Raw genomic sequence first — 26567 nt, forward strand, 5'->3', positions numbered from 1 at the left:
TTAGAGCAATGCTCAGGGCTGTTTTCTTGTTTGAGAGCAGCATTAAATGATACAGGCTTTCTGTGAAAGCAAAACCAGAAACCAAACAAATCAAGCAAATCTCAGAATTTGAGGAAACACATCCTTCTTGCCAAGTGAAAGAGAACAAAAACTACGATTTTTTTTATGTAGGCAAAACTATGACATTTGTTAACTATGCTCTTAATTTTCTTTTCATTACAGGATAAACGCTCCAGGTGTGTACCTCTTTTCTATATTTTAATGCTTCGAAACAAGACCTTGTTTATGATTCAGTGTAAAATATGTAAATTAATTTCTAGATAAAAATTTGACACAGTAGAAGGGTACTGAGATTAGATAATCCTGGTCAATTATGTGAGGCCTGACAAAGTGATTTCATGGCCCTTTTAGTCTTCAAATCTATCAGCTATTAGGCAAAACCCAGATTCAGAGTAGTCTGGTATTCTGGCATGGATGCTAAAGAATTACTGTATTTTTCACACACGATTTATACGCTGTTAAAAAATAATCTCATCCATCTACAGCACCTTCAAGAGTCCTCTCCACTCTAATTCCGTGTTCTCTGATCCCTTCATTTGCTCCCTTGATGCCATTACTTCATGTACATAAAGATTTATTTTGAAGTATTGGTCCTTTTAAAGGGGTTTGTATAACTTAGCAGGGAGATAAATTGCACATGAAAAAACATGGTTTTTTTAAGGAGTCTTGCTCCTTTTAGTCCCATGACATTTCTGCTAGAGAGCATTGCTCATATGGGCTCAGTAGGACCCTGGTTTTGTAATTCCTCCTTTCCTCAGTCAGTGTCTCCCAACTGGAAAAAACACAGGACTAACAAACCCCACAAAATTAGCTGTTCTCTTGGTTGCCCAATTTGAGACATTTCAGTGTTGGCTGGTTTCCAAAAACTGATTTTTTTTTTGCTTTCTGAAAAACTGGTTCCCAAATGCTGGGCAGCAAAGGCCAGACAGAACAAGTTTCCCATCAATGCTCAGATTGAGATCCACATGCAGCACCTCAGAGTTTTGCACACCTGGCTGCAAAGCACATTTGTGGCCAGGCACAGTTCTCCAAAGAAAGGCCATTAAACAAATTGGCAAGGAGTGAGCAAGAAGAAATCATAGCAAGTAGTTGGGTATCATCCACAAATCCATGCTGTCGAAATGCCCATGGCACTGCTGCTGTGTTTGTTTGCATGTGGGATGAGTTAATAGTGTGGCAAATTGACACACAACCAAACTGTTCTTCAATCCGAATTTTACTTGACTGAAAATGCAGCTCTTCCATGTTTTGTCTCCAAGCTGATATTTGACACAAGCTTTGCAACTACAAACATTCATGGAAAACAATAATCTACATTTCTTGTTCAGATATTCCCAAAGGTGAATTTCTGTATTTGTTTGTATTATTTAGAAATGGAAATTTGTTTAATAAACCACTGTTATTCATTCATTACTGACTTTTCAAGGCTAGACTTTTGATTAGTCACTGGCAACTGTGGATTGTCACCCAGCATTTGAAAAGAAGTAAGGCTCATTTAAGATGTCTCAGCATTTGAGTAGCAAGAATGTCTATTTCTTTGAGGATACCTTGGCTTTAGTGTCTATAGTCATCATCAGAAAATTCTGGTTATTAATAATGTGCATTTTCCTTTCTGTAGAAAAGAAGAAGCCTAAGAAAGAAGTGGTTGTGGTAAGTACTGCTGGCCTCAAAACAAACCCCAGTTTTGCCAGCCCCATCATGCAATACAATCATAGGACCCTTTCTATGAAAGGTGTCTGTTTTCCAGAGAATATAAAAATGATAGGCAAGAAAAAAAAAGGATTGCCCTCAAGTGCAAAACATTTAATTGTCCCAGCTGGCCTCTGTGTTTGGAAACATGGAGTGTGAGGGGTGCTCACCTGCCCTGGGGCCCCTTTGCTTCCAAGTGCCAAAATGCTGTACTTGGGAGGTCAGACAGGCTGTGCCCTCAACAGGGACAGGGAGACTCGCTGCAGAGGTGGGATGACAAGTGCCCCAGCTTCACAGTGGTGCACTGCTGAGACACCACTGACCTGTGCAGCCAACTCTGACCCACCTGAGTGCAACCAGTAAGGTATGCCGGCATACCCAAACTGTAAAGAGTTTGGCCTTGATAAGCTGTTTGCAGCAAAACATCATAGATGTTTCCACTGTTGGAGATGTTTCTTTGCTCCTGGATCTCGGGGCTCCTTGCTTTTCATAGACATTATTGCACAAAGGCTGTCATGCTCTCAGGCATGTGGTATGATTCCTGGAGTGGCCCTTTGCAGGTCCAGGAGCTGGACTTTGATGATCCTTGTGGGTCCCTTCCAACTCAGGATATTCTGTGAATCTATGCAAGGTACTTTGATTAGTGAACTCCCTCCCCCCAAGTTTTTCAGAGAGGGGATTCCCAAGCCCACTCTGGGTGGAGGATATTACCCCACCAAATATTACCACAGGCCTGGGCCCTAGGGTACAGCACCGTGTCCTGCAGCTGTAGGGAGGAGGAGGAGAGAAGATCCAGCAGGCAGGAACTGTGCAGCAAGATTGCTTTATTTAATTATTTTACAAACTCTTTTACAGACTTTTTTCTTCATAGTCTAATCGGACAAAGGACCAGCCCCAACCACCCCTTGGGGTGATTGGCTAAAATCCTAAAACATCCATTGTCAAAATATTTTTCTACTTTACCATAAACATGATTTTTCAAGGTTGCAGGTGGCTTGGTTGTTTACATTCCCTGCTACCTCTTCTGTGAGAGAGAAAAGTCTCTCACGGACTTAGAAAATAGCAAGAAAATCCTTGCTAGCAGCATTTTTGTATCTACAGGAGAAGACCATCTTTTGGCTACACACGTGGAGGCATTTAGAATGTCTTATTAATTCTCCTTTGAACATCTAGAGGCAAAACCCTACACCACAAATGGCCCTTGTTGCCAGTTTAGATTAAACCCATCCTAAAGGAATGCAATATACAAGTCATACAAATCTACCTCCATTCATGTAGGTCACCATTTCCAAGTCACTGCTCCTCCTTCTGACTTGACGAATTCACAGGTTTCATTTCACATTTTGTGTTTCTTCACAGACAATGACAAAGCTAAACACTGTCTTTGATGGAGAAGCCATAGACCCAGGTAATAAAAAGCAATTAACAGGGAATATGAATATTAGGCTGGAAACAAACTGGATTAGTTGATTTAAATATGGTTCAACATTGGCTTTTCATATTTCAGGTTAGCTGTTTCCAAGGAGAATGGGAGCTATATCTCACAGATAGTGAGAATCAAGACAGTGCCTTAGTAACATTCATAATGGTAGACTATACTTATGGTCCTTGAAAGCATGCATCTGATGGTCAGACTGTTCACTACTCCTCTGCTAAACTGGCATATATGGATGTGGTATAGGAAGGTGGGAGAGGAGGAGGAACTTGCTGCAAGTCTCTTGTTCTGGTGCTGTCATAGCTACATGGTCTCACTCTTCTCATGTCTGGGAAATGGCCAGGAGGTTGATGTCACTGCAGAAGTACTGCCTTCGTCTCCTAAACCTCTCCCTGGATGCAGGGTGGGTGGGTGAGTGAGTTACTGGCTCCTGCACAAACCTCTTCCCTTGCAGCAACAGTGCATTGCTGCTGTTTATCCAAGGCTCAGGCATCGCTTGTTGGGGAGAAAAGGGAAGGCCAGGGAAGGCCATCAGCTGGCAACAGCTACTGATTGTGTCACCAGGCTCCAGCTATGCTGACTCTGAGCATATCTGATTAACCAGCAGGGAAAAGTGAAAATAAGGCAAAAGCTACAAACCTCAGGATGATCTGGGAGGTGTGTGCTTATCCAGCTCCCCAGGTGACAGCCACTGCTCTGCAGCAGAACTCATTGCAGGAAAAATATTTTTGTTTTCCTAAGGGTCGATCAGGCTTACCTCATTGCCCTGAAACACAGCCCCTGCCTGAGCCCCTTAGTTTGATGCTTGGCCTGGAATTAGGGTGCCCAGCCCTGTCCCTAATGGCTGATGGCCCCAGCATAGAGATGGAGAGCTGGTAAAATGTGACAATCAGTCAAAATAGGTTTTTAACAAATAGATCTGAAAATAGGTCTGAAACAATGGGTCTAGAAATCACCCAGAAGAAGGCAGGCTTGTTTCAAGGCTTGGATTCGTCTGGCCAATTTCCACCCAAGTGCCTGTAACTTGTGTTTCTTATTAGCTGGCTCAGGGCTGTTGGATGCCTTGAGCTAATGGGAAACACTAGGCATGGAGACTGAACCACAGCTTGGGCAAACAAGTGGGACCCTACTGTGCAATTAAGCCCATCCACAAGGCTGCTCAAGGCCGGTTTGATCCAGGTTCAAGCTCACCTGCTATTTATAGAGATCTGGAGGAATGGGCTCCAAAATCCCTGTTTTTTCCCTGTGTAACTGCATTTCTAACATACTAAAAATGGATAGTCTCTAGGCTACTGCAAGAGCTGCTTTCCAGTGCTCTTGCAGGATAGTTGGGGCTCCCTTTCTCAACAAACCTGACCATACTGGACTTAAGGATATCTGAGCCCATCCAAACTGTCATGCAGAGCCACAGCATTTGTGTCGTGCCTGACACAAGCATTACGCTGCAACACAGCTCTGTGGGGACAGCAGGGAAATGTGTGTTCCCCACTCCTCCTCTCTCTTCTCCACAGCTCATCCCAAACCCTAGAGGATCAAAGGTTGCTGGTTTGGAAATGAAATTTAATAATTCCCTGGACATCATTGGTTGAATATGATTAAGAGGGATGGTCAGAAGCTGTTTCCTGATCTGGGCTGCTTTAACATGTCCGCCTTGTAAGCAGTCAGAAAAAATAACATGTAAAGAGATCCAGTTTCATCTTGAGTTGCTCAAATTGTGTTAATGCGTCATAAATCATTAATTCTGATACAAACTGCAACATGTAGTAACACGTAGCCACTGTTTGTTTCCAAGCCCTAATGGTCTTTTGTTTGTCTCCTATTACTAATGTTTAATTACAGAAAGTGCCATTATAGCTCCTGATTCTCTGTTTAGCAAGATACAGAGCTTTAGACTGTGAGGCAATCACACTGGACACACAGCAATTTTTCGACTTATCTCTAGTAGCAATGAACTGAAGGAGAAGATATTTGCTTTTAATGTGCAAGTAGAAATTAGCCATAAACCCTGAATAGAGACAGAAATCTTTCTGACAAGGAAAGGTAGACATGTGTGCTAAACAACACAAATTTAACAATATTTTTTATAAATGAGAGAATATGTACTTGTACAAAACACACAGTGCTTCACTCTATTAACGGCAATGCCTGTTATGTATCAATGGCAAGCCTGGAGGAAAGCATTTTGTGCAAATGGAGAAGGAATGCATGCAGCCAGGACTCACTGGATCTCCAAATCCTGGGTCAGTCCGGATGAGCTGAAGATGTATGTGGCATATTGTGCTCCTAAGCAGGTTTTGCTGCCTCTGGTAGGCAACTCTACATGACAAAATAGGCACAGACATATACAATGGTTGTGCTCAGTATGGCCAAAGACAGAAGTTTTGTCCTCACAACTATGGATGTGTTTGTTACACTGCCCATGTTAATCCCTGGTAGTTGGAACTTGGATAGAGTTATAGAGTGATAAGAAAGCTGAGGGTTTTTTTGGAATGGGAATGTTTTAAATATCTCTGTTCCCCGAACTGCAGAGACAATTCCTATAGTGGCAGAACAGCCAACATCTCCTCTAAGCAGCCACTGCGACACCCAGGTCCCCATAGAAATGACGCTTTCCCTCTCAGGGCCACCTCCCCAGCTTGGCTGAATTCCAAGTGCTTCACATTTCTCAGTTCAACCCCATACTGAGAATGGCCATGTCCCAATCTGCTAAAGCAAGAATGATTTTAATCTGTTGTCTTTTTGTTCTTGCAAGTTACTGGCAGAATGTACGAGTTCAATACACAGTCGGGGGCCCGGAGGTGGAAGAAGAGCAGTGAGCCCCTTCAGCCAATGCTAGCTATGCAGGTAACATCCAGTGCCACAGACAATAGTGGCCAAGGGACAGAGAGACCAGAGGCACCAAGGAAAAAAGAGCCTTCAGAGAAGAGGAAAGAGCTGACTGCAGCAACAAAACTGGCTGCCAAGCCCTCACCACGGCAATCAGAAACACCAGGCCAGGCTGGGCTGAGATTGCAAAAGCAGAAAGAGGAGTCTGAGGACAGGGGATTATCTTCACCAGCCCCTTAAGGCAGGAACTGGCTTCATCTCCCAAAATGAACTCTGCTTTGCTGTTAAGCCAGAGTGCATGAGACTCCAAGGTGCCTCCCAACTGACCCCTGACTTGAACAGCCAAATAATCAGATGAGATTTTTCACTCTATCTCAGCTGTAAAACAAAAGGCGGCCATAAGGTGTGCAAACCGGACCCAAAGGCAGGATGAATCTGGATGTACCTTTGGCAGGTGCATGTAAGAGCAGGAGAGAAGAAGAGGAAACAAAGCAGACTCATGGACAGAAGCATTCAGTGCCCACTGCCTCCTCCAGTGGTAGTTTTCCCCTAGAAGAGCTCTGCGCCTCCAGCAGACATGGTCACATCCTCGGAGCGCCTTTGGGAATGGCAGCATACACAGATGTGCTTTCTCACCAGTGAATGAGGTCTCTTGTCCCTGCTGAGCAACCAAATGAGTGAAAAGCACATCAGGGTAGAAATGTTTGCCGGTAAAAGCTGAAAATATTTTCTTGTCATTCAGAATTTTATTTCAGCCCTTCCTTGCCCTCCCATCTTGCTGTAGGAAAGACCATGGCTTGAAAGCAGTTCTGGAGTAGAGAAAACACACAACTTCTTGTGGTATCTCAGGCTGTCATGTCAACACATTCAGCTTATTTATCTTTCGTAACACTAGCAGCATTCAATATCTTCACCTTTGACATTTCCTCTAGCACATTTAATGCTTTACAGAATCAAGTGGAACATACTCAAAAGAATAATGACAGTAAACACACGGGGCAAAATAATATTTTCTGAGTGTGAGCAGTATAATGTAAGTGCTGTCTAAGAACCTGATATAAAATAAGCAAACCTGACAAGATTTTATAAAATTATTTTAATCTGAAGAAAAACAATTGTAAATGATGCCTTAATACTCCATGTCTTGCCTTGTTTTCTTTCCTGATTGCAAAAAAGTTTTCTGACAATGAAGGACTGTTATCAGGTGGCAAAAGAAAATCTTGGTTTAAGTTGAGCAGGGGCAGTCAATGAAGATTTTATTCAGTCTCTCACATACATTGTTTTTTGTCATACAACGAAGGACTTGGATGGAGAAATCCACAGTAATTTCACCAAGGATCCTACACTTCAAAAAAGCACTCATCATGGTGCTGTGACTCTTTGCTGTGCTCCAAAGGAGTGTCTAGACTCAGGAGCAACTTCCCTAACAAACACAAATGATCTTGAGTCCAATTTCATTGCACAATCAGAAACCCAGCGTGTAATGAACACCACAATGATACAGATAGGAAAGAGTGATTTATACACTCTGAGCACGTTATGAGTTTAGTGTGTCCATGGCAGTTGTCATAGCATTGTTTGACCCTCCAGCACCAACAGGGCTAGCCACACATTCAGTGGCCCAACCCACCATTGTTTGCATTTGTTAGCTGTAAATTTAACACATTAAATTTCTATGCATGTGGTTTTCCCGTGACAGAGAAACTCTGCAGTAACTGGTAGTGCTGTTGTAACTCTGATCTTCCTAGCACTCTGACACCAAGCTAGCCATAGGCATACCTGGCAACTCCAGACATTGTTACCTGAAGAAGTTAACTGCATTATTTTCATGACAGGAAGACACACGGGTTTTTGTATTTACTTTCCTGTGCATTTATCTAGGGCAGCTGCTTTGCTTCCTTGATTATTCTCATTCTACCTCGGTGATTAATAAATACTTTTTTTTTAAGGGAAGGCAGAGACAGGCTGTAGTTTCAGCCAGGAAACTGGCAAAGAGACAGATGAGTACTTGACTTTCTTTACTACTGTTCCTGCTGCTGAACTGCACATACTTATTTCCTTCCTTCTTAGGAAAAAACCCCAACAGCAGCATAACCTGGTACCACAGCAAGCTCTGAACTCCATGTATACAAACACAGTGTCATGGCCAGTGCTGCTCATGCAACAGCTGGGCGAAAACCAGCTGTTCATGTAGTGGTGCTCGAAAACCTGACAGCTGAACAGAGGAACCATGGGTACAAGAGATGCCAGATCCAAGCACTAACACTGCTCAGAATGATTGCACCCGGTTGAGGTGGGTTTAGCTGGTGTACTCAGCATTTGGAGGGGCAGGTTTAAGCAAGATGAAGCATCCTGCGAGCCCCATGCAGCTTTCTGCATGAGGGAACAAGTGCTGACCACAAAGCACAGCTTCACCCTTCCTTACACTGTTGCTTCCATATGCGTAATGCTGATCTCCAGCTCCAACTCATTCTTCATCCTGGCCTTCCCTATAAAACCTTATTTTGGACATGCATAGGGCTACTTTCCTTGCTTGGGATCTAAAAAAATCAAGGAATAACAAGGTTTTATATGAGCATTAGCTTTATGCTAAAATGGCACCGTTTTCCTATCAGCTGCCCCTACTACTATCGATGTTCCTCCCTGTGAAGGAATCAAGAATGAATTCAGGTCTCACTGAGCCAAAGCACATCCATCTCTGTCTCTGGCTTGTCTTTGGTAGGACAAAAGTAGAGAAGGTAGAACTGACTGACCCTGATGTACACTTGTTACATATTGTAACATGTGAAAAGATACTTTGAATATATGTAAAAGCAACATATATATTTTTGTAAAATAGAGATTGTAATGCACTGTGCAGCCCAGCTTTAAATGTTAGAAACCTCTTCTAATTGTCAGATGAGCTTTTGTGCTCTTTTTATTCAGAAGTGTCTTTTGAGAACATGGAGTCAGTGTCTAGAACTGCCACTAGATGGACAGAGAGCAAAGATTAAGTGCAGCTCTACACAATAAAAGCATTTGATTATTGGAATAATTAGCTAAGACCATGGGCCCTTTCCATCATTTGAAGCCTTCAGAAGTCAAGAACAGCTGCTGTGTGCTGTAGAGAGTCAGACTAGATGGTGGGAACAGCCTCTCTATTCTTCAACAGCTCTGTTAGTCTGTGTGAACGCAGATAGAAGGTGTGAACTTTGGTGCCATTTATTTTAGAGTGATGACACTGATAAGCTGAGACAAGAAGAGGAAGAAAGGCACCTGGTGGTTCAAGCAGAGTGGCTGGGGGCAACAGTTCCTGACCTACGGCTGCCTATTGCACATTATGCAATAATTTTATCTGAAGTCTACAAAAATCAGTGTGAGTTCTGCCACAGCTGTTTATTGCTGTGTCTCCACCTATTACACATCTCTGAAGTGCTTCCAGACCTCTGGATTGACATTGCTCTGAAAGTCTCAAGAGAGATTAGGAAAGAGCACAGGTCACTTTTCCTGACAGGCTCTAATTCCCCAAAGCAGTTTATGTGTGATCACATTACTGGGGTTTTTGTGCTTTTCTCCTAAGTGAATGTACTTCTAATGCATAAATGCTCTGCTTTCATGCTGGTGTCATAAATAGCACTTGCAATAAACATCAGAAGTCTCAGATTCTGGCAATGTAACTTCATTTATACCAAGGAGAATAAAAGTGCTGATACTGTATTTCTTCATGGTCTCAAAGAGACCTACACATGAGAACAACTTCAGCTGCAGAGATGGAGAATGTCTGCCCAGGAGGCTGCCACTTTGTGACTGCTCACTAGGAGCAAGAGATGGTGCTTGGATCCCCTCGGAGAAGGAAGGTCATACAGGGGGAGCAATCCTTCTCCTCCTGAGCAGAGAATCTGGCTGCTAGATTATTTTATGAGACCCAGATTGCAACACCATGATGTAACTAACATTTTAACAGCAAGCAGCCACAACTGCATATTGCACATGGCCCAGCTGATTAGCAGTCTGACACCCCCAGCCACAAGGGGCCCTTTGCAAAGCTCCAGCTGAACGGCTGAACACAGGCTCAGCCTCCACTGTGCTCCCTCTGCACATGCCTTGTCTGAACTAGTCCCTGCAAGCTCTCCATGTTCTCACAGGGAGAAAGAGACATTAGGGGTGACTTATTAAAAAGCAGACATCTAGAATAGATCAGATGAACTGTGCCCTGAAAGCAGCTCTTTCTGGATGCCTAGATCAGATATCAATGCCTACAGAGTACACACAAAGGTAAATCAGCTGAGTCTCAGCCCAGGTTGTTCAGGTGAGGGCAGGTCTGTGCCACTGCACCAGTGCCTGAGGAAGATGGAAGTGAGGGAAATACTGAGCATGGAGGCCAGCCAGGTTCTGCTGCTGCCTGCTCAGATCCTAGGAGATGGGGCACTACCCATGCTTTGTTAGTGCTCCAAGGTCTGCAGGACGCTTTCTGGGACCTATCTTGGGGTAATTCTTCACCTGGAAGCAGATATCACAAGATGTGCATCAAAGCAGCCCAGTAGAAAAGCATGGGCCTTGGCTAGGAGATTAAAGAAGACAAATACAAGCTTTCAGAAAGTTTCTGCAGCAGGCTCTGTGTTATTGAGTGAAAGACACACTTGCAAACAGAATAGATAAATACATATTACTCTGAATGTATTCAAGGATGGTACCACTCCGCAGTTCTCTGCTACCAAACTTCAGCTGCTCTGTGTCAATAGATGCCTGGGATTTGATTTTGGGGCAGGGGCCGTGCTTAAATTCTGAATCTTGAGAAGAGCAGTAGGTGAATGACATGGGCAAGGCATGGCTTGGTCTGGCCATGCAGTTGTGCTTCATTTTTGATTCCTTCCCCTATGGATACCAGCTGGGGCCATGCAGACTGGAGCAGCAGTTCTGTGTTTGCAGAGGGCACACCTAGATTTGCCCCATCATGCCCAGCACTGCCTGCTGGGCAGCTGTGACAGCCAGCTGCTTCCAGAGGGGCTGTGTGTATCCCAGTGCACATGAACCTCACTCAGGGAGGGTCTGCAGGCTGGTTCCTGTCCATGTAGGCAGCAGGGCTGGTAGACCCACAGGTTGCTGTATCTGCACATATAGCACAGCTCTGGGCACAACACTGTGTGAGGGGAGAGGGTGGAAAGACGGGGAGCTGCTGGAGAGCAAAGGGCAACAAAGACAATGAGGGGTCTGGAGCATCTCTCATGAGGAGAGACTGCAGGAGCTGGGCCTGCTTAATCTAGAGAAGACTGAGAGGGGAATCTCAGCATAAATATCTCAAAGGCCGATGCTAAGAGGATGTGCCAGACTATTTTCAGTGGTGCCAGTGACAGGAAGAGGAACAATGGCCATAAAAAAAAAAAATCACAAGAAATTCCGCCTCAAAATTAGGAAGAACTTCTTTATGTTGAGGGTGGCAGAGCACTGGAACAGGCTGTCCAGGGATGTCATGGAATCCCCCTTCTCTGGAGACATTCAAAACCCACCAGGACATGTTCCTGTGTAACCTGATTTTGGTGATCCTGCCTTGGCAAGGGGGTTGGACTAGATGTTCTCCAAAAGTCTCTTCCAACCCTAATTATTCTGCAATTCTGTAAAAACAGGAGCACCCCCAGCCACACTGGCCCCAGGGGGAGGAGAAGCCCCAGCACCCCCTTCGCTGGCCTGGTCCCAGTTCCCTCCAGCCATCTCTCCTTTCCTTCAGGTACTGAAAGCGATGGCAGAGAAGGGTTCTGTGCCACTCTCTCCGGGCGCTGCTGGCAAAGAGGGGAGGCAGGAGATGGACCACTTGAGACGGGGAAGCGGAGGCGGGGCGTTCCCCCCGCGGCTGCGGGGTGTGCGGGCAGCCCCGCTGAGCCCTGCCTGGGCTCCCCCAGCCCTCGCCGGGGCTCCGGGCTCCCCCTGCCCTGGGAGCCGCGCCGGCGCTGCCGCAGCTCCGCGGGAGCACCGAGCCCAGCGCTCGGCCGGGACAGGCAGCTCCGGGCCCCGGGGCTCCTCTCGGGCTGCCCCGCACACACCGGCACAGGGCCCGGGCAGCGGAGGGGCGGCGGCTGCAGGGCCCGTGAGACAGGGTGAGGCAGAAAGAAAAGTGAATTTGAGAAAAGGGAGGGAAAAGAGCCGGAGCCTAAGGCACCACAGCAGTGCAGCCGTATCCAGAAAGAGATGATCCCCTTATAGGATTAATCCGTTGCGGGGCACACTGGGTCACTCCAGGAACGATCAAATGACCTATTTTCTGTTTGCTTTGAGCTCTTCCCTTTGCCACACTGAACCGGACCCGTTCCTTGCTGTTTATCTGAGACACAGGATGGGTGCTCCTGTACTTCATCACCTACTCGTTTACATCTGCGCAGACTGGATGCAACCAGCAGGCAGGGAAGGATGCTCTGGCAGTTCTCTGCACAGCCATGGACACCAAAGCAAGAAGGAACCATATTTAATCCATTTTCACACTGAATTTCTAAACACTCCTCCCTGCAATATCCAGCCTGATCGCATCGTCCCACTTCATGCGAGCAGTATAACTACACTGACACCTAGAGAGGAGGCTGAGGTTTCTCTTTTAACTACCAACACCAGGGCTAGCTGTTTAATACACTTACTCTGAAACAGCCTTACAGATGTAAAAGCATGCAGCCTATGGCAGAAACATCTATGAAATCAGACACCCCCAAAATTTCAGGGGGGGGGGAAAAGGCAGTTTAGGAAAGTGACAGCATTCAAAGAGATCAAAATGGACACCAGTTTCCCCCAGTGACCTTCTGCCAAAGGGCACTTCCTAGTCCCTATACCAAAATACAGTAGTATTTGCTTGCTATGAAATATTAAAAGGTGAGGACTAAGACCCAGACATGAAACCTCACCTATTCAGCCACTACTCAGCTCTGAAAGTGTCTGAAGAAGTTTGACACCTTGTTGAGTCAATCACTACCCCAAAAGCCTCCCCAAATATCTGAACACCCCATTTGAGCCTGCCCAGGGAGATCCCTGCCCATTTGAACCTGCCCAGAGTCCCACCAATGTCCAACAGCAACATGTCAAGCTCAGTGATATACAAACCTCAGTGAGGAATTTCCCAAACTACTTTGCCTGATGCTAGGCTGCGTTTTGACATCCTACCAACCCCACTGGTGCTGGAGGGGATGAGAGAGAAGGGGGAAGTGAGCAGAGCACTGGTGTAGCTCTCCCTGTCTGTCTGCACAGGGTGGATGGTGTCCGTGGGACAGCTGACAGCTACTGCACTTCAGTGTACCCTCCAGGACCAGCAGAGCTGCAGCTTGTACCTTATACCCTTTTGTCCCCTCCCTACCACTGTTGTACATGGAGTGAGGGAGCCAGCTCAGATGATCAACAAAGAACTAAATTAACAGTTCAGGACAGCACCTCAGTGTTGTTCTGGCACTTAAGTCAGGACAGGGGTTTCCTGATGCAGAGCCAGTGTTGAAGCAATACCATGTTCTTACATGCTCCTGAAGAGATCCTGCCCCATCACTGAACCAGAAGCTTTTCCCAAAAAGTTAAAAGAGCATGAACTTACCCGCTTAACAAAACAAAGTAGCAGCCAGCCCCAGAGTGCCTCCAGCCAGAACTTGGCTGTAATCACTTTGCTGGCTCTTCTTGCATGAAAGATTCACTGTCCTTTCAGCTTTGTTAGCTGTAGGTCATGACAGGTGGTTGCAACCAAATGGTAGCTCAAGGGGTTAATCCAGAAGGGACTGATCCTTCCTCCCCATTTTGGGGCACCAGTGCATATGCGTGGCCAGTAAAACTCCATCATTCCAGCCTGGAGGCCTATTGCACTTGCTGTAAATCCATACAAGTAACTACTCAGCTCATGGAAAAAAATAAGTTCATGGTCTCTTGAAGAAGAAAGAAGAGATCTTCCAAGCTTCCCGCAGTCCTGCTCTATTTCCAGCAAGAAAATGTTGAAAGCTCTGAAGTGCCCACATATTAAACAAGACAATAAGTAAAGTTCAAAATTAAATTACTTCCTTGATTAAGAGCTTTCAGGGCCTCAGGACAAGAAGGAAATACATGCCCTTTGGCTTTTTTACTTTAGCAAAGTATTTCTCAAATTCATTTCTTGGTCTAGCTTCATTCTTGAGATGCTCTTCGTGGAGCTGAATGCAAAAAACCTCCTGTGCCTGCCAGTCCTTTCTCATTACTTTTGATGCACAGTCTCTGTGGAAACTAAAGCTAAAAATAATCACTCTCATCTCCTCTACTAGCACATACTATTTTATTCTCTAACCATAATTGCTTGATCTACCTGCATTCATGATCTTCTAGGAAGAGACCTTCCCAGTACCATGCCAATTTCTGTATGAGTCCTCTCCAGGGGTACTGCTGGTGTTGTGCCTGGGATCATGGCTTGTACACTGTCATAAAGATGCCTTAAATGCCACAGTCACTACTGGGAACCTCTGAAAACCCCAAGTTTGGCTCTGAGCTGCTGCATCTTGAAGAACTCTATCACAGTTTTTCTCCTTTGGACTCATTATTAGAATGTTGTGTCTTTTTCTCTCCTCTTCTGCTTGTGATCAGGGATCTTCTGTTTGCTGGTCAGCTCGAAGTGAAATGTCCAGCTGAGCTGCTGGCTGTTTCCATGGTGTAAACAGGATCTGTTCCAGGGCAGTAGAAGCACACCATGTCAGTAAAGGGCCCAGAGCCAACATTGGCCCTTTTGAAGAGAGGGAAATCTCCCAATGCAATATTCCATGAAGCCCATCCGTAAGAGTAGGTCAAACTCAGTCTCAAGGCATCATAGTCTCCTTTTGCTGTGTGCAGACTAAGCTGGTGCATAGTACCAGAAAAAGATTTTTTTTCATTAGATGGCCAGCATCTGTCCTTTACAGTTTGCACAGTCTTTTGTTTCTTTGCTGGACAGCAATCTTTATGTCACTGCAGGCAGGGACCTTGACAAGCTGCTGATGCCACCCAAATGCCAACTGAAAATCTGAGCAATATAAGAGAATCTACAAAAACACACCCCCAAGATCTTCCATGCTACAGCCACCTCTCTGTGGAAGAAGAGGTGTGCCATTTCAGCTCATAGAATCAGGCACAATATAGAATAAGTGTTCTCTAGCTATTTTAGAGTGATTATGAAATGAAACCTGAGGATACAATTCCTGTATTAATGTGACTGCTGAGGCAGCAGCTAAAAGATTTTGTTCTGCTAGAGCCAGTGTAAAAGCAGAAAATAATTTCTCAGATCTGAAAGCTGTTTAAAAAGAAAATACTAAAAAACTTGGAAAGGAGTACAGTCTAGTGGCTCATAAAGGTAATAGTGAAATATAGTATTTCCAGTTCAGAAAAAGGGAAAGAAAAGCCACAGAAGCATAAAGCAGGAGAATCCAGCAGAAGGATTAGCATGCACAGTGCAGCCATTCACCCCAGAGCAAAGGAGAGCTCTAAGGGAACCTGATCATATTAAATGTGAAGCTAAAATTAGATGCTTGCAAAAGCAGATTGGGATGCAAAAATTAAAAATAGCTGCTGTATCTGAAGAAAGTGGTGGAGAATTAGATTTGAAGTCACTAGAGGAAGATGATTTAGGGGCTGTTATGTATAAATGAGAGAATAATAAGAAACTGAGAAGAGCAGCACGTATAACAACAGATAGAATACCGTCCCAAGACAGAGGGGCACAGCACATAAAATGACTACTGCTTTACATGACAAGAAATAACACAGAGGATTCAGCTACTAATCTTAGGCCACAGAAAGCAACGACTCTGGACTTGAGTGTGGGGTACTTCAAACTTTGAATTAAATTGAAATGAAACAGGTGAATTGATTAAAGCTTGTGCTAATACCAGTTTTTACTCAGATTGTGAGTGAAGTGCCAGCATACAGCCTCCTCCATGACTGCATTAAGCCAAATGGCTGCACAGACAGGTAAGGAGGAAACACAGCCGGCAGAGATAACATGAAGTCACAAGCCAAGAAAAGACAGAGCATGTTTTATGAATAAATGAGGAGTTGCTCAATTGTTGACAGGATTTAGCAGCGAGTACAAACCACCCATTGCTGCTAGGGCACAGGTACCTGCAAGCAACAGGTACAATCTCCTGGCAGCAACAAAAAATCAATCAGATTCCATGAGCCTGATGGATTATGAAAACTGACACCTTAGGTTTTAGCCTGTGTATTTTTCAAATTCTGTACTGCTTGGTGTGTGACTCTGAAGTTTCTTGTAGCCTGTTAATTTCTGCTCTCTCGTGCTAGGTAGACATAACAAAGCCTCTCTGGCCCTGCTTTCCAAGGACACCAAGACTGTCCTAGGCCAAAAGTATAAACCAAAGAGCCACTAAGGGAGGGTAAGCTGAGGGGAAAACTGAAGCTTTAATTGGAGAATTAACCCTGCTATGCAAATGAACCAAACCTATAAAAGGGGGAAGAACTCGTGACCTGGGGTCCATCTTGGGGTCCATTTTGAGAATAGCTTCAGGCTCCCCAGGGTGTACCTTTGAAGGCCTTTCAAATAAATACCTCTTTTATTCCCTTACTCCTATCTAGTCTCTGTTTTCTAGGAGGTCCCTTAAGGCATCACAACCAGCTGTCCAAATACACCCCCACTATTGCAAAAAATGCTGATGTAGCAGAATGACAGGGAACCTACTTAGACAGCTAGAAGAATACTCTTACTATTATGGGTTTGGTCCAGGAGGTAAGAGAAAAAAAAAAAGAAAACCTGAGGGAGCATTCCAGTGTCAACTAAGCAGAACCCACAGTGAAACATTAACTGAAAACATGGATAGCTGAGAATAGGAGCTGGCAGAGGCAGATTTCCTAAAGGAAAGAAGGAAAGAAAAATATGGTCAGTGTTGGCCCATATTTCCCTAACACCTAGAGTGCTTGTCCTGGAACAAAGGGCAAAACCTTTGACTGTGTCCATGTGGGCACAAATTTTAAGGACGGCACAACACAGCTCTATATTCCTGCCTTCCCAACTCGAGATGAAGAACAAAACCAGGGGAGTGCTACTGAGTACAGGAAAGTTTTTGGAAACTGCAATTGAAAATTATAAGTAATATTTGTAAAAAACACAAGTCTGAAATTTTCATTTCTTTTTCCCTGGTATAAATATGTAGAATTTGTAGGAGAGCAGTGTTTATAAGGGTACACCTGGATTCACTTGACATCAGGGAGGGAATTCCACATTTGAGTCAGCCTCTAAAATGCAACTCTATAGTGTTGCTAATGTACATGGACTGGATCTTAAACTTGAAGAAGCCTTCCTCATCCCCTAATATTTAAGGGATGGAGATGCACTCCTACCTTGTAGCATTCTTTTGACTAATTAATTATTCAGCTTAGTATTTCAAGGTGATTAAGCAGCAAAATCTAGCTTCTGATTCTGGTCTCTGTGACAACTTTGCTTTAGGCAGTACAGCAAATATGTTAGGAATGAACACATACAAAATACTGCCACAAGAATAAAAGTAGATGATCCATGACCCATGTTTGATGCACCATCATGACTTGCTTAAGAGTGGGCCTTTGTGGAAGCATCAGGGACTATCTTCAGGCAGTTTCCAAGCATGAGGTACCCTACCAGCTCCCCAGGAGTTTGCAGCAGAGCAGGCAGCCAAACCAGCACAGAGAACCACAGTCCAAACACAACCCCCACTATTTGCCAGGTCCCAGCTTTATGGGCTGCTCAGTTCTAGGCAAAGGGGAAAAAATGAACAGGCTGCTGCAGCTACCCTGTGTCCATGAGCAGGTGATGAACCCACAGTCTTACAGCTCTTCATATCTAAGTGGCATCTGTCTTCTTTCTCACCTTCAGTGAGAACTCCACACCCACAGCTTCCACTGCTAGCCAAGTGCGCTGCAGAGTCAGAGCCTTGAGGAATTCACTACCCATCACAAAGCACTGTTTGGCTCCAGTATAATCAAATTTAGCAGTGCTGCTGGCCTGTCAGCTACTGTTTCAGTGTCCCAGCCCCAGCCTGTGCTGCAGATGGGTTTGCTCACTGGGGTGACAGGGCCAAAGGGACACAGTCCCCAGAGCAACTCCATTCTGCCCTGTCAGCACTGGCTCTTGAGGATTTGACGTTGCCAGATCTCTCTTGGATTTGATTTCCTACTGCTTTTCCTGCAGGTTGGTGGCAAAGCTGTCAGCCAACACTGACACCACACTAGCTCCCACAGCAGGGACCCTCCTGGGAGTTAGCACACACAGAATATACATTTCTCAGCATTGTCACAGAGGCCTGACCATCACACCACTGGTCACAGCAGCCTAAACACAACATAGTTACTTCCTTAAACACCTCCTAATGCTAATGGATTCTATTCTTCACTGAGGAGTTCTTTATTGCTACCCCATGCTGACCCCTCAGCTTTATTTTCCTTCACTGCCACCTTACAGCCTTTCTTCCCACCGTGGGTTTCTGATCAAAATCCCCCTCTCTAGCATCACACCAGGGATCATACAGCACTTGACTTGCTAGGGGCTGCATAACTATGGCCTGCTACAGAATAATTCCTGCAGTATGAGAGGATTTTTGTGAGCTTGCTCCACTGATGGCTGCAAGAAAAATTGCTGCCAGCTGAGGATTACTTACCTGTAGAGAGCTGGCAGAGATCCAGGCCCTTTGTTCCCTCAGTACAGAGGGATCAAGCAAACTGCATCTCCTGATAGCAATGGTGATTCTTGTGCAGTCAAGATAAAGCTGGTAAATCAGACAGTCTTCTCCCTCCCCTGCCATGAGTAAATAAGACACAATGTTTTGGTGCTGCCAGCACAATTCAAAGGCAAAGACTGCTCAGCCCTTTGTGGGAGTCCAGGGTAAATGAGAGCAGCTGCTTGCTCCTGCTGCATGATGCTTTCCATTTCATCTCAGCTGCAGGACTCGAGCAGCCATCAAAGCCTGCAGTATTCTGCATCAATCCCTCCCCCCTACAAAGGGAAACAATCTTTACTCTAATGAGCCAGAAGTGCACATGGAGTTACTTTTCCTTTTTTAAAATCTTGCTTGCTGTGGACTACACATCACACTTACCTTGGCCTGTTAACAGCAACCTGGCTCTGCATTTAGCTCTGCAGAAATTCAGGCTGCCTTGTGTGTCTGTTCAACAAAACACAACCACTTACTTGTGAGTCTCTATTTTGCTAGCTACAGTCCTGCCTGCCATGTTCCATCTCCTTGTCTTTTGAAGGAAAGCACTCTGAGGATGGGATGCACCTGTTTCTTCTACAAAAAGCATAAGTGTGAGTTTCAGCCCTAAGGAAACTAGGGATGTTTTTTGAGTGCATATGAAACTTAAGTTTTTGTTGAAAGAGTCAGTCAAGTGTGCTAAGATTTCCAATAAGGCATTATTTCAGTTTCACTTGTTATCTAGACCTCAGCCATCAATGAGGCCTATGCTGATCTAATCCATTACTGCATATGCATTTTGCATATGCAAAAATACTCACAATTACCATTTTATAACTAGGCCATGCCAATGACTAGCAGGTCTGTATGAGACCAAGTAGATAAGCACATAAATAGACAGGAATATGGTTCTGTTAAAAATATTAAAGATTAATAAAAAAATATTTTAGACACATCATGTGTGACCTTAAATCCCAAAGACTGAAAAAACCTAAAGGGCAATTACCATATTTTTTTCTTAGACAATATGAAAATAGGAGTTTTCGATTTTGGGATGAAATATGTGTTTTTAAATAAATAAACATGCACAGTGATGCAAACAAGTGAAAATTGCCCTTATTACCTCTTCCAAAAGGTAATTCAAATGCAATTCTGGATAATTAGAAGTTATAAATGCCCCTTCTCTGACCTGGCAGAAAGAAGTGTGAGCAGCACCAGGCAGCACTAGCCTACAAGAGCGATACATAGTCCTTTTTACAAAAACCAGTTTTTGTAAACAGGGCCCCAGTGTAAAAGCCCCTCCTGTAGCACAGGTAACTCCTTCAGCCAGCACAGGCAGCAATAGCTAAAGCCATGCCCCAGAAGCTACACAGCCAGTGTAGTTGCCTCCACCACTACAGCAGTAAAGACCCAAGGAACATTCTTTCAGCAGCAGTCATACTGAGTTTATTATACCCTTTGAGACTAAAGTTTACTATCAGAAGATCAATAGCTCTGGCACACTGAACAATTACAATTTGCATTATATACACACTGTTATGTCTATTTTCATCAAACAGTTTAAACAAAAAAACCTGAACAGCTTTCTTACTAGCTTTGTCAAAACATTTGTTCTGGGCAATTCACAGAGTCAGACATCTTAATAAAGGAGTCCACATGAGAAGACCCAAATATTGTTCCCAGTGAATGAGCTCAACAACATCAATCAAGAATTTGTCATATTCAGACATCTCACCTTACCTCCTTTCACACACAAACTTCATTCATGCACCTCAAAAGTAATACAAAGAAGCTTAAGCAGTAGCAGAATATATCAACTTTGATTTCTAGAGTATTTTTAAGTGTTTTGGGCCATACTTTATTTTTCTTTCCTCCCCCACCTCCTTCAAGTGTTTAAATCATCTATTGCACACATATATAAGCTCTCATATTAGTGAGACTAGAAGCTGTGAATTCATTCAACAAATCTCCTTGTTCAGAGATTGGCCCAAGCCATTAAAGAGTAACAACATATTAAACATAGAAGTAATGTCCTTCCTGACAGGGCCACCAGCAGATTTGATACAATGATCTGAAAGGACTATCTGGAAACTGACACGTCTTGGCTGCAACTTCGACAGAGCTATGAATTCTACTGAGGTGACTCTTGCAAGGTATCAGTGATAGGAAGAAACTAAACTGCATTTTCACACACCCTGGGTGAATTTACTTTCCATTTTTCAGAGAAGTCTTGTCAGAACTAAAGATGATGCAGTAATAAGCCAGATACAGTTGCTTCTCAGCCCTCCCTCCTATAAGGCTAATTTAAGAACCAGAAAGGGTCAGCATCCAGATAACCTCCAAATTTTGCTCTACAAATACTGTAATATAATGCTGAACAACCTTGAAAGACATAATATATTTCATGATAATTAAACACTTCAGTTGGACTACCCAAGACTTTATGTCAAACCATAGTACAAAATAGAAGTTTGTATGAATTATCAGTTATTATTGAAATGAATCCTAATGGCTCCATGCTCTTGGTAGTGTGATGTGAAGGTGGAAGCACTTCAAAAATATCAACTTGTTTTATACTCTTTCAGTTGGACTTTCAGAAATTCTGTTCCATTGGCTGTGCAAGTTGGTGTCCTTGTATATGAGCCAAACATTTCCTGCCCATAAAATCATATTAAGCAAGCCAAATACCTGTAAAGAAAAAAAAAAAAGGTAATATGAAATTCGTTGTATTTGATTGGTTTTTATTTTTCTTTTTTTAAAACAAGCCAGAATATGCCTTCAAGGCAAATTGGAAAAACCTTTGGCACCCCTTTCATTTGGACAAGACATTTCCTCAATCTTCTGAGTATTATAAGCTATTTTAACCATTTAACAGAGTTCTTTGTAGACCAGAGAATAACTCACTCTCTCCTTAGCACAGAATTAGACAAATTCTTTCCAGTCACTGAGCACCTCTGCATATGCACTCTCAGACCACATGAGTAATTATTATTGGGCCAAAGAATAACAGCCTGAGTTTTGAAAAGCAGGATTCACCAGGAAGTTCATACAATAAGCCTAATTTGCTCTGCTGTGAAGGGTTCTTTGTATGAACATGAGCTTCATACTATTTTCTTGCAAGGAACCTCAATTTCATGTGTAAAAATGCTCACAGTCGACTAAAAAGCTTGGCTCAGCACCAGCACAGCATTTCCTCCTTACTTGTATCAGTCATCAGATCATTTGGGTGGCTCACTAAGATATTTCAAGTTGCTCTTAGCTACAGGCATAAATAGACACACAGATGCTTCTGGTAATGCTGCCTGTAACAGCTCCAGAGGTAGATCCTGCAAATTGTTTCTCTTTATTTTCTTTAGAAGGAAACTTGTTTCCTTCAAGAAATTATTTGCTCAGTGTTTTACCACAGTATTAATGGACCTGAATGACTAATAACCCATAAAGAAATCTTAACACACAGCAACATATGCACTCAGTAGAACAGGACTCTCAGGTACCATTTGTTGTTTTTCAACACATTTATTGTGCCCATATGGTGGAAGGCATACATACCACAGACACATTCAGAATTCCCATGCTGGTCACAGAAAGGAAGTGGCAAGTTGTCCCTGGTGCTTTGCAAGATTCAATTCCTGGAATAATGCTGGCTCCTGTGGACACCTTGATGTCAGCAAGCGCCTTTGCCCAAACAAAAGTACTGACCAGCCACAGAAAGGCTGTCAAGACACTGATAACCAAGTCCTACACAAGAGAAATACTCATTAGTAGGTTAGAAAAATGGAAGAATATATATGAGAGCAAGGCAGAGACAGTATCAATCATGTCACCAAGATAACTGCAGCAGCGCTAACGATCACAAGCAAATTTAGTCATTAACAATGTTATAATTACAACTCCATGTTGATAACCAGCTACAAAACTATATGCTTGTGCTTGATAGATGCAAAAGGCAGTCTTAACCTCCATAAGAAATTTGTTTCAAAAATCAAATGCCTAGCACTATTTTATGAGGATTTAAGCAACAGTTAAGTAAAGTGAAGGTGGTGGGAGAAGGGCAGAGGATTTAAATCTAGATGTCTGATATGCAAAAATTTGGCTTGAAAGGTCACTAAGTCCATTCTCAAGTATGGTATGAAATTTCTCATTCAGAGCTTCAATACTGAAGGTGACTAAAATTCACAAGGTAATTATTTCCCTCTGCCAATTACAGCAGGTGCTGTATACAGAGAAAATTCTCAGATTAACAGAGGAGATCCCACCCATGGAACAATATTATATTCAAATGCATGATACAAAAGAAAAGTTGTGGTGAAGGTACTGTTCACCTGAAAAAGTGAAAGTTCATTCCAGTGCTTCAATAACCACATAAGGTGTGATGCCATGGATGGCCAAGGGCTTTGGGTCCTGTTTTCTGCTTGAGTGCTGTAGTGACCAGTCCAACATACTTATACTCACTCTCCATTTAACTTTTGTAACTACTGGATATTCACCAATTATTCTCACATTCACAATACTTCTCATCTCTTTGTAGTTTCAAAGTAAAAACGTTCAAATACCTTAGTATTACTTACAGTTAGTGGAAACTTGTTATTTTGCTGGTACACGTGGTTATATCCAATATATACCACAAGGGCAGTAAGGCAGTAGAGGAAGACCAGTGCTGCCAGTGTAACAAAGAACTGTGCAGAAGAGGAGAAGTTACCCATGAGGTAGGCATCAGTCCAAGTACCACCACAGCCTTCTGGGTCTGGTGCACTAAATACAACAGTATTCAACCTGTGAAGATTATATCAATGTAGTTAGAGATTGCTATACAGTGGGAACCACATATAATTATGCTTCACAATAACAGCACTTCAGCAGTCTGACTGCATAAGTTTACTCTGAAAGATACACATATAAATAGTCAGTTATGCAACACAAAGGTTTGTCAAGCTACCTGAAGAGTGTGCCCGATCCTACACTGAGATATACAATATTACCTTCAGGAGAAGAATCCTAATCTCATTATTAGAGCAGCTGAACAAAAAATCCCCTATTTGGAAGCAGACTTAACAACATTGTTTTAGAGACTGGCAGTTAAACAAGGTGATTGGGACTTAAAAGGCATTATAGCTACAAAAAAGTTCAAGCACTGAAGCTGAATAAATAAAGCCTATGTGACTAGCAGTGACTGCTCTGTGACCAGCACAGAATTATTTCAGATCCCCATTCTCCCCTCCAAATGCTGTTACAATGCTGGATTTCATGACCAAATTCTGTACTGTTGTAGTAGTTTTTACTGGGTGGCCACAGAATCCATTTCTGTATTCATTTATGTTCTTACATTTATTGAACACATATGGAACACCAACCCTGCACTCATCATAGGTGTGCAGCTGCAAGAATAAAGAGGAAACCTTCTTCCTCCTGCTCCAGGAAAGGATCTTGTCTCTACAAGAGTACTGCAGTGACACTGAAATATTTAGGTTTTCTGTGCCCAACACGCTTACCAAGATAATGGTGGAATAAACTGAAAAGACTTTTCCATTCAGTTTTTGAACAAAAATAGGATAAAGGAGCATTCAAAATAATCTTATCTGGGCCTCCAAAGCAGCTACAAATTGATGAAGAATTAGGCTGCTAAAATTGACTGTGTTGTTTTGCTTACTAATTACTTTCTATAACATTCATGCACTGCTAGACTAGAGCTTAAGGTAGAGTCAAAGAGAGCATAACACAGTCTACTGCCATTTCTACCTACTTCTTCCTATAGGGCACTAACAGCTACAGTGCTTTGAACAATTACAACTAAATGTTCATTTATTGCTGCTACAGAGCAAGCCAGAAGTTTCACATCTTCACTTACAGATTAAGTACATAGTCATAAGGAGACAGATGGGGAAAAAGGGAAAAATAAATAATTATCAAGTAATTACTGAAGAGCTAATGCTCACCTGAATGGATAAGCAAAAGCAGCTGTAATTGTTTTGTTTACCACGCCTTTGCAGGAAACTAGAAGTGTAGTTTCACCTTGAAAGCCTCCACATGTGGCAAAAGCAAAGATGGCAAGAATCTACAGGAATGAATACATAGACACATTAGTGCACACCACTAGAGCTCAAAGGAAGCAAACTCAACATTTAGCTGAAATAGCCACAAAGTTAGCAAAGCTGAAGTATGAAGTGATGTCAAGAATAAAATGCTGAGTTTCTAAATTCCAAAAGCATAAGCAATACTGCTAACCAAAGCCCATTTGAAAATGCTTTCTGTTTAATTTCATTTGCACAGAAAATTTTTTTGGGTTTCTATTTTGTTGGCTTTTTTAATGCTAACAGCCAGCATAGTATTTCTTGCAGTTGATAAAGGAAATATTTTTACCAGTCTTGCATATCCACAACTATAAATTCAAGTAACTAGAGAGTATATGCTCAGAGTATCACACATCAACCTGACTCTCTAAATAACTCTTCTTTTCCCTTTTTCCACTATCCAGACCCTAAACCCCCAATCATCAGAACACACAGCATCACAAGCTGCTGTAACACACTTGTAATTAACACATCAAGCTTATGTATCTGTGATCCAAGGGCTTGGCTGAGGAGCAGCCCAGTGTTGGGCACCCAACAGCAGCAACCTGCGGCAGGCTCTGTCAGCCCAGTAGCTCACACCTCTCCAGGGGTATCCAGCCCAGGCACAGGAGCAAAGCCAAGCCTAGGGCAGCAGAGGAAACAACCCCCCTGTGCCCCTCCAGCTCTACTCACCCATTCAAGGACCTTCACAAAGCCCAGAGGCTCCAAGAGCATGCTGAAGTCCACCCTCAAGCCCACCATCATGGGAGAGACCAAGGCAGCCAGCAGGAACCAGAACAAACACCAGCCCACTGCTTCAGCACCCCCGGCACCTCCATATAGAGGCACCCCGTGCCACACCCCATCACCTGGAGATGGAGATGGACACACCCACAGATACTCAGCTGGGGCTCTTCAGTCCCAGGCCTTGTCTGTGGGATGGGGAAATGATGCAACTGTCACAAGGGGGTACAGCATTGGCCATTTTGTGCAGTGGGGCAGCAGTGGTTTCTTCCTCTCCCCTGTCCTCACCCCCTTCCTCTTCCTCTCTCCTCACCCAGCACACTTTGGACAGTCATATGTGCCATACCTTGAGCTTGATGATTTGGTGGCAAACAAGTCACAGGTACCTGGTAATCCATGTGCTTGCTAAAATCTCATCAATTACCTTTGACTTTTTAAGCTTTGTTTTCTGTGACTGCACTTTGTTGCTGATATGTTAATCATCAGTAAAAGTAAAGAGCTAATACTCATGCTGAAGAAGGTTTGAGGACTGTAAGAGGGGCTGCTCTCTTCCCTGACCAGAGACCATGGATAGCCAAGGTGGCCATGGGCACAGCACTTGCTGCTGCAGTTTCCTGGCTCTGATTCAAGATCCTGTAGGAGCTTCTTCTGGGATTACTGGGGGCCTCTGAGGAACACCAGGGTGTCTGGTGCTGCTCTTGGGAAAGGGTGTCTATGGAAGGCTGTGGCTGCTTCTTGCAGGATCCGCCTGATCTGGGAGCTTATAGCAAGATCTGCAAGCAGATCCTGGCCAAAGGTCCTGCATACCAGCTGAGCCCCATTATTGCTGCTAGGCAGCCTTGAAGAAGGTGCTGAGGAGATGACAATGGAAGAGTTAGCTTTGAGTCCAGATCCTGGGTGTAGTTAGAGGGTGCAGCAGCTTGTGCCAAAGGGGGCCAGTAACCTCCACAGGGCAGCAGATGTGTGCTCAGCTGTGGTGGTGGTGGTGGTGTGCTGGGGGTCCCAGTCCCAGCACTGTCAGGATCAGCTCTCCCTTGGCTCAGATGGAACTGCTGAGGGGATTGCAGCTCTCCAGTCCTGGAGCTGACAAACTGAGGTGTTCTATGGACCTGATACCGACAGGTAAGGAAGGACTGCTCAGGGCTATGGAGGCTGGGG

At 43.8% G+C, this 26567-nt stretch overlaps 2 protein-coding genes across 2 annotated transcripts in view; one reads left to right on the top strand and one right to left on the bottom strand.

Moving 5' to 3' along the window:
* The window catches only part of CDHR3 (cadherin related family member 3), a 57424-nt gene extending 51174 nt beyond the window's left edge, over positions 1-6250 (top strand). Inside the window, exons 17-20 of the mRNA XM_069003858.1 lie at positions 223-236; positions 1679-1710; positions 3109-3157; positions 5937-6250. Coding sequence (XP_068859959.1) covers positions 223-236; positions 1679-1710; positions 3109-3157; positions 5937-6250 — 409 coding nt within the window. The remainder of the gene's footprint in view (positions 1-222; positions 237-1678; positions 1711-3108; positions 3158-5936) is intronic.
* A 13788-nt stretch (positions 6251-20038) lies between these two features.
* On the bottom strand, positions 20039-25499 carry SYPL1 (synaptophysin like 1). The gene is made up of 5 exons (XM_068994701.1): positions 25359-25499; positions 24552-24670; positions 23187-23391; positions 22168-22356; positions 20039-21306 (listed from the first exon to the last, which is right to left on the bottom strand). Exons 1-5 carry the CDS (start codon positions 25428-25430, stop codon positions 21190-21192), a joined length of 702 nt encoding a protein of 233 aa, XP_068850802.1. The 5' UTR covers positions 25431-25499; the 3' UTR covers positions 20039-21189.
* Positions 25500-26567: the final 1068 nt, after the last annotated feature.

Source organism: Aphelocoma coerulescens, chromosome 1A, assembly GCF_041296385.1.
Source record: "Aphelocoma coerulescens isolate FSJ_1873_10779 chromosome 1A, UR_Acoe_1.0, whole genome shotgun sequence".
Taxonomy (NCBI): Eukaryota; Metazoa; Chordata; class Aves; order Passeriformes; family Corvidae; genus Aphelocoma; species Aphelocoma coerulescens.